At 40.4% G+C, this 8,994-nt stretch overlaps 1 protein-coding gene across 3 annotated transcripts in view; it reads left to right on the top strand.

Annotated features, from left to right (window-relative positions):
• The window catches only part of PDE7B (phosphodiesterase 7B), a 578,460-nt gene extending 569,803 nt beyond the window's left edge, over positions 1–8,657 (top strand). Inside the window, exons 15-16 of one of the 3 annotated variants that reach the window (XM_049654412.1) lie at positions 463–543; positions 4,359–8,657. In XM_049654412.1, coding sequence (XP_049510369.1) covers positions 463–543; positions 4,359–4,588 — 311 coding nt within the window. In that variant the 3' untranslated portion in view covers positions 4,589–8,657. The remainder of the gene's footprint in view (positions 1–462; positions 544–4,358) is intronic. The other 2 variants (XM_049654413.1, XM_049654414.1) reach the window with 2 other exon arrangements.
• The last annotated feature ends 337 nt before the right edge of the window (positions 8,658–8,994 follow it).

Raw genomic sequence — 8,994 nt, forward strand, 5'->3', positions numbered from 1 at the left:
TGAGATTTTCTAGTCCCTCTTCTCTGTCTCCTACCTACTTACTATTCCTGGTGGTTCAGAGGCAATCAGACTAGGGTCAGGCAGAGTGAAAGGCAGGGGCAGCATAAAATCTGTTCTCTTAACCTGTTACTTAAAGCCAGAACTTCCATTTCATGTAGGAAATTGCTCATTACTTGTATCCTTGTTTTTGTATATCTTGGTCAAAGTTTATTCTAGTCCCAGAGCGTACCTATTTACAAGGAACCTATTGTAAATGGTCATTGACGCTCTGATATTTTAACTTTTCATGGAAACTACGAGAGCAAGACAGGGCAAGTGGGGGGGGGGGGAGCGGTTCCTGATGAGAACAAAGCAGTGAATGGTAATTCTCAGAATAACTTCTTTGAACTAGAGGGTTAAAAGTAGCAACTCATTTTTTTTACAAATTCTAGATTACCAATATTTCCTCTTCTTTCTTCTTAGGTGACCTTGAACAGAAATTTGAACTGGAAATCAGTCCACTATGTAATCAACAGAAAGATTCAATTCCTAGTATACAAATTGGTGAGTTGAATTCAGTTTTAATTTTAAACGAATACTTTTGGCATCTCTGCCAAGTCACAAAGAAAAGAAGATCTACCCACAGCTTTTGAAAGATCCAAACTGGAGGTTTAATGAAGAGCCGAATCCAAATAAACACTCTAATCATGACTAATCTACTAGGTAATTACCAATGGAAAAATTATGAAAAACAGGGTAACGGCTTTGTTATAGACCCTTAACTAGCCTGTATTAACTTTGTAGTTCAAAATCAAATCAAAACCAAATAGCGTAGAAGGAAACTAATAAGCATCATCTATTGGCTGCTGAAGAGCAGGTTAGTTCATACTCTCTCTGGGACTTGAAGAGTAGAAAGCCGGCAGGATCAACCTTTAGGACGCTTCCAGTCTGGCTCACTACCCTTCACCCCCTTTGCAATCCCAAGAGCCCATGCTCTGTGAGCTATGCCATCCCTTGTGGCCCCGGGTCCCATGCTTCTTGACTCCCCACTTCCAAAACGTATTTTCAGTCTTATTCTCAAGTGCCAATTGCCGTAAACTGTTAAATTGTGATGCTAATGCATCTAAAATAATCATTACTGTAAGTTATGCATCAGATCATTACACAAGTCAAACTGTGGAAATTTTAGGCACATAGGAAATATTTTTGATCCAGTAAGAATTTCTATCAGCTCTTAAAGCTCTCCACCAATTCCACCTACATTCAAAGCAAATCTTTTCCTGGAAGTTCCTTCCATTTAAAACCAAACTCAGCGCTTTAAATTTTACCCATAAACTACAGCCCTCACATGCACAAGTCCTTGTTTTTCGCCAGTTCCCACAGACCTCAGAGAACTTAATGTATTCACAGTGCTGCAGACCTCTGCAAGGCTTGAGGCTTAAAGCCTCTACTTGGAAGGGAATGGGGCATCAGGAAAAACAAGCTGAAAATTAAGAAAGCGAGAGCAAGTTAGTCAAGTAATGATATGCCTATAATCACTACGAGTCAAGTCTAATCCACAACAGAGTCATAAAGTCGTCTTCAGGAAATAGAAACCGAATTAATCTGGTTACGAACATTTGAATGACATATGCAAATATTAAAATAGATATGTTGAAATTTTGGGATTATTGGTGAGCCATTTTTTTATCCAAATTGCCCTTAGTATTGTCATGGTGTTTTTACAATTAAATTGATTCTTCCACCCAAAAAAGGAAAGGGTGGGAGCATTATAAAAAACAAAACCCGGGAAGAATCCAGGGTGATAACATAGCTACAGAGTTGCTGGGGCAGTGGGGGAGGGGATCAGCATCAACAGAAACGCAGCCTTGGTCCCCTTGGATCAGATAGTCTCCTCCGGTTGCTTTAATTATGGAGGTTTTGCAGATGTGATCTGCAAGGAGCAGACCCTGTCCAAAATCCTAACCCCACGGCCTCGTTTGTTAAGCTCTGGCTAGAAAGAAATTTGCCAGGCTCCTGTTAAAGACATTTTGTGAAAAGCATTCACATTGTTAAGCACACAACCTGGATTTGCAAGACAGACCTGATTTTAGAGACTCTACCCTGTTGTTGTCATGAGAACACACTTATTTTGTCAGATCCTATGTCCTGGTTTTCAGCACAGGAAAATGTGGTTACCATAGATACCTGTTTTTAAAATGGGGTGGGGATTGGCTGAATAGGAAAATCTCCTGGATGCTACATTAGCACACCAATAATAAAGAGAAAGAGAAGGTAATTATAAAACAACCCTCCCTACGTAAATCTTTCTCTGTCTCCGTTCCACACCTCCCAGCTCTGTAGGGTCAGTGTTGGGAGGTGTGGTGTGAAGGGGATAGACGAGGCTAAACTGGAAAAATCCAAATAGAGCCTAATGGGAGCTCTAGGCTTCAGCCCCCCCAGACGAGGATTTTGCCAGCAGGTCCTAAGTAATGCAGCTCTTTCCTCTGTCCTGATTCTCCCTGGGACTGAAACTGTCCCCTCCACAGTGAGAATCTGCTGAGTGCCATCTCAGGTTTAGATCTGATTTTCTGTTTAAATAATTCATATCAACCCAAGAGGAAGTGGGGTTAAAAATCTCTTTCCCTCTCTCCATCAAATTCTGTGTTTTTTAAAAAGAAGATATTAAATCAAATGAATCTCTAATTGGTGAAATCTATAGAAGGAGGAAGAGAAAGAGGCTTGCCTGCAATCCCTATTTACTCTGAGGCCATCATTTCTCGCTTCCCCCAATTCCAACCCACCAGGAGGACAAAATCCAGGCAAAATCAGCCCATCGCTTGCATAGAAGAGAAAGGTTAGCACAATGCACTGGGAACGGGTAGAACAGGTTCCCAAATCTAATCGTGCAGAAGCCATCTTTCATTTGGAAAACTGCCCCCTGGTGTCTATTCAGCCTTCAAAATGGCTCTCCTATCTACTAGGAAAGGTCTTTATATTGGACAAGTAGAAATCCAGAGGTATAATTTCAAAGTAACTTCAGGAAGAAAATGAGTCGATGTTGAAGTACCAGATTTTTAAATGTTAGATTTGTAGGTTTTTTATATTAAGGTAAATTTTATAAATATTCACACTTTAAACTTTAGAATAACATAATTTTGTGAACTATCTTTAATATCTAATCTCTCTTAAGGTGGAAGATATTAGAAATTAAATATAGATGTTGTGAAGAAAATGAAGAAAATTCAGGAATAGGAAACAAGAAAATTTAAGAAGGAAATCCTTACTTGCTGACTCCCTATATACCATATCAAACTACAGAAGTCACTAGCTTAAACTTGGATTATCTAAAATGATCTCATAATATTTAAATCATATTTAAGATGAGATAATGCAGAAGTGTAAAATAATATTTTGCATTTCTGCATCCTTTTTCTGTCTCTATAGCATCCTCAAAGGCCAAGTATCTGCTGTTTGTTCAATAAAAAGATCAAGTCAAGCCTTTATAATTTATGCCCTTGTAAACATTCGGGGTCAGTTGTTGGAAAGTTTGTTATGCTGAAAAACACTTGCCTTTTCTCCCCACACCTATATTTCAAGAACATACAATAAGACCTAAATATGTCCAAGTTTGTGATGATTCCAGTAACTCCAGCCTAGACTGAAAGTCCTTCTCTGCTTTAATAAATCATGTTTAATATGGAAAGCGCACTAACATTGAAACATGATTAGAAAGCAACGAGTCTAAACTAATTAAGAGAATAGAGATATCTAATATCAACCAATTTTATCTGGTCATTGAAGTAGGGATTTTATGTGCATATTGAAGATGAATGAACTTCTATTTACCTGCATTTAGTGGTTAACATAATTGATAGTAAGACAAAACTATAAATCAATACTCTTGAAAAAATATCCTACAGGGTAAACATATGAATTCTTCAGATGGTCTAAATCAATGATGTGGTATCATTTGCCCTTTCCTCCCCTCCCCCACCCTGCCTCCTTAGCTCCAACACAGACTTTTTCCTACCTTTCTCCTTATATGTCTTTCTCCCTCAGCAAATAATAAGAGCCAATATTTATTGAGGATTTACTGTGCACCAGGAACTTTCTAAGCCTCTCACCTGTGTTGTTATTTCATTGTCATAACAACCCTGTGGGTTTGGCACTCTTCCTAGCTCCTTTTTACAAAGGAGGAAACTGAGGCCCGAGAGGTTAAGAAACGAGCCCAAGGTGACATATCTGGTGCTCCTAAACTGAGGATAGGGGCCATCTCATCTTTTTTTGCCTTCACTTCTCTGGGTCACAGACAGAGTGGGGTCCCGACTGGGTCTGGGAGGGAGAAGACGTGGGTTTTACCGCCTTTATGGAGCTGAGCTTGGCCTCGCCTGTTCTAGGTTTCATGACCTACATCGTGGAGCCGCTTTTCCGGGAATGGGCCCGTTTCACTGGAAACAGCACCCTGTCGGAGAACATGCTAAGCCACCTCTCACACAACAAAGCCCAGTGGAAGAGTCTGTTGCCCACGCAGCACAGAAGCAGCAGTGGTGGCGGGGGCAGCCCCGACCATGCAGGCCAAGGGACCGAGAATGAGGAGCAGACTGTGACCAAAGGCAACGCCCCGTAGTCCCAGCCAGCCTGCCCCTGCTCTGCACACGGAGAAGGAGAACCTCCTTGAGCAGAGGCCTCCTGACAGGGTGAAAGCTCTGAGGGGGTTCCTGCCAATAAGCCCAGCCACCTCGTGGCTGCCGTCCTGGGGCTCTTTGGAATGCTACCCTCCTCTATTTTCCTGCCTCCTCTCCTCTTTTCGAGTGTACAGAAGCCATCCGTCATCTCAGCACTAGCTGCCGAAATAAAGCAACTCCATTTAGGAACGTGGGAGCTGATGAGGGGCAGGCCTGCCCCTCCAGGAGAAGACTGGGGAGTCAGAAAGAGGTGCTTCTACCATGTTCCCCTCGGGCCCTGGGTCCCACTGTGACAGGTGACCGTCGCTAAGGCCAGAGCATTTTAGTGTTAGCCATCTGACTGCTGATCTGCATGACAAAAACACCAGCATCTTTGGAGCTCCAAGGAGATGGGTCTTGAGTGCGAGCGCACAAACCAGAGCGTGAGAGAAAGTACCTTCTATTTTAATAATAATTCTTATGATAAAAATAATAATAAATCTTTTTAACTTTTCTATTTGATGCACTAGACAATGGATCTAAAACTTTGGACTAAAAGATTACTCAGTGTACCCAAACTTGAACAGGGGGTTCATAGTTTTTTGTTACTGACTTTATGCCACTTTGGGTCAGAGCTTCGGCATCTCCTCCATGTAAGAAACCACGTTTCCCATCCCTTCCGAGGTGAAGGTGCTTACAGTTCATTCCTTTGCACCATTAGCCAATCTGTCTTTTATCAATAACTCAGATTCAGTGACACGTTTATATGCACACATGTACATTTTCTGTAAATACCAAGCGCTACTGATTCCCATGCCAAAATACATGAGTATTATGGGATTGCTACCTGTATAAACAATGGCACTGTGAACAGAATACTGTTAGTTTTAATACAAGAGAATGCGTGTGTAAATAGGATATAGAGTTTATTAATATACGATTGTTTGCAGATAAAGGCCTTAACTTTAAACGTCTTTCATCTTCTGAAAGCTGCCCAACGTAAATCCTCACAGATATCCCTCCGAACTGCCTTCCCATGTCCATCTTTCTGCTTTCTGGCTAAGGTCACAAACCAAAACTGAATAAAGTCTTTGAGGAAATATTTTGGAAACTTCACATGCATTCCGCTTGAGACCATAGTGTTTAATCTATGGCACCAGGCACCGTTTCCTCAGCTTAATGAGACGTTTCAACAAGCCTGAAGTCACTTTTCAACACAGCGACGTTGCACACTCTGTTTTAACAAGCCAGCTGATTAGCTTGCGTTTATGTGACTCTTGTCTTGGACCTTGGCGGTGTGTCAGCCTTGCAGGAGACATGGCAGGTCTCGCAAACCTTCTATGACCCTGTCACCTAATCATCAGGGAACTTCCTGCTCTCCCACCACACTCTTGTCTGTCATGGCTAAAGTACCAAAGCACCTTTGGTTTATGGTTGGCGTGCATTTCTTTGGTGTTAATAGTAACTGGATTTTTCTTTTTCCTTAATTTCATGTGAGCAACTACCTAACTGTTTAGCTGAAGTTAACATTATCTAAGTAAAGAAAACGATTTCGGTTTTCTGACCGAATTTCTCTTTCCGGCAGGTCATTGTGGTTAATTGCAGTTCTAGCGAACGGAGTCACCTTGGCATTTTGTTGGCAGTTTTTCTCCAGACACTTGGCCAGAAAACCAGTTTGCTACAGCATCCTCCTCTAGTGGCTAAACTCTGTGCATTCAACCTTTTCCTTAGAAGTTCGAGCATAACTAACGTTAGATGAAAATTGGCATGTCCGTTTCTTCTTACCTTAAATCATGTTGAAGTGGGAGGACAGTATTATGATCATTTCTGCCACTATCAAGCTGTTTGGCAAACTACAAAATGACAGCTCTCATTTCCTACGTGCAACTGTCGTGGGGGGTTTTTTCCTCCTAACATACCCATGAAATGTTAGAAACTCGACTGGTTTGTAATACGTTTCTGTAGCGAGACTGAAGTGTGCAGAGTTAAGGTTTAAGGGAAATTTTGGAGAGTTGGTTATATTTTCATTAAAGTAAGAGATTGTCAGATGGTACTAAAGAAAGTGTGAAAACCTCATGAAATGGGTGGGTGATAAGTTGAAATTGTTGATATGGGTAAGAGAGAAGTTGTGAAATCTTAACACCAACTTTTTTTTTCTTTCCACAATAGCTATGAACTGACACATGATTCTTTGTTGCTTTAATCCTCTGAAGCTCTCAGCTTGGTGAGGCCCCAAAAGAGAAAATGTTGAATGTATTCCTCCTTCCAAATCTCTCTTACTTTGGTTTGATGGTGCAGAGAGGGCTTCTGAGTGGTCTGTGTTTAACGTTCAGGAGATCAAGTGAAGGAAAGCAATTGTCGAGGATGATACAGTAAAGAAAAAAGACACTATTTAGCTACTGTGGCCTCTATCTTGGGTTTAGGAAATGGACTTTGTGTAAATTATATTTATATTGTAACTTAAATAAGATTGGAGGCATTTTTAGTAGTTCCACGTTTATAGGACAAAAGTGTCTATGTCACTATTAGGTCTTGAAGAAGAGCTCACAGAGAAAACTACCAAATACCCAACAGTTACGTCTATGAAGCAGCTACTCGTACAACAAAAATTTGAAGTAAAACGAGACATTATGCATAAACTAGATGCATTTTTGTCCTTCTCTCAACCATCTGGAGTTTTCTTGAGTTCCTCATGTGCTGGCAAAAAAAAAAAAAAAAAAAGAATGTGAAAACTTTTTTCTTGCCTACTAGTGGCTCTCTTTCAATAGGAGGAGTTCAATTACTAGTTAAGACACAGCTGTTGGATCGTCCATGGATTTTAAATTTATATTCTTCTGGTCCACGGACCATCAATAGTTGACTTACCGAGTTTAATTCTGTCATTACATGAGAGGAAAGGAATCAAAGGGCTATTTTTAGTAAGTAAAGTAAAGATCAAATTAAGAAAGAGAGAATATATATCACTGCCAGGCCTGATCGTCAAAGCCTGCTTCTCCTTTAACAGCATTCGTGAATAGGCAGAATCCTGTTCATGAAGCCCTGACCTACCCATAACTCCCTCTAGGCTGAGTAAAAATCCTGCTCTGTTTCTACTTGCTTAAGGCTTCCCACAAAGGCATTTGGACTGTGTCCTGCAACACTGTCTTCAGATAGTGCTTCCTACAAAACACAGATTTGTTTTGTAATCTTCTCATGTTAAATCAGATCTGCTCACTGATGTGAATTTGATTATGAGCTTGTGTCTCACTGTATTTCTAATGCTTTGTTCTTTTAAGCAAACCCTAAAACTTGTGTTGTTTTGTGTACACATGTGAGATTTGGGGGAAAAAAAAAAAAAAAAAACGTGAGTTTTGCCCAAAATGTGACCTAAGTATCCATTGGCATGTCTCAATGAATAATTAAAAATAAAGATAATTTCTTAAAAACATCAACGTATGAAAATATGCTGATTCTCACCAGGGAGCATATTACTAGCCAACCAATCAGATTCAACAGAAAAGGTCCACTGCTCAAGATGGGAAATTTTCGAGGGGAAAAAGACACACAGGTACAGATACACGGTCTCCATGTGACCCACTCTATTTGGGGCTGCAGAAGTAGCCATGTCCATGAAAGTATCACTTGGCAGTTAATCCCAAGTTTGGGAAAGAGGGCTCTCTATCACCGGTCAGTTCTACACTTCCCCTGACTCCTGATATTTTTCTGTTTCACATTTGCCAAACTCATATATGAGTGAGAATGAGGTAAAGACATAGCAGACTTAATTCAATAATTACTTGTGAAAAATATGGTCTCGCATTTCAGGACCGGAAGCCATCAAGAACAATAGAACAGTTCAGGCAGGACGACTGAGTACCCTAAACCCATCTGGAAATAGAGGAGAAAGGAAAAAAAAAAAAACACAACAAAAAACACCACCCTTATTTCCCAGAAACAACCTTGTATCTACATACTGTTCTCAAGTCCCTTTTATTTAAGATTGGATTCAGAATCTCATTAATTCCTTAATGCTTCCCTATGTCCGAATATAAAGCCACTTTTTCACTTGTGGATAGTCTATATCATAAAATAAAAAATCAAAATTGAGACCTCAATGGTTTTCCAAGTAAAAGTCAGGCGTGATTTTCAAATGTACCCGGGAACCTCGCTGAAACATTGTGAAATAAGTCAAGCCCGTGTGAGCGGTTGAATTTTGATTTGGCAGATATGGATTGAGTACCTACTGTGTGCCAAAAGTTGCACTAGATACTTGGGATAAAAAAAGGCTCCATTTCTGCAAGAGCATTTAGACTGTGACAAAGACTTGATTGCCAGTGAATGCTTTTTAGAGAATCTGCTTGAACATCTGTGGGGATTCAACCACAGCCAA

This window comes from Panthera uncia (genome assembly GCF_023721935.1).
Source record: "Panthera uncia isolate 11264 chromosome B2 unlocalized genomic scaffold, Puncia_PCG_1.0 HiC_scaffold_24, whole genome shotgun sequence".
Lineage (NCBI taxonomy): Eukaryota > Metazoa > Chordata > Mammalia > Carnivora > Felidae > Panthera > Panthera uncia.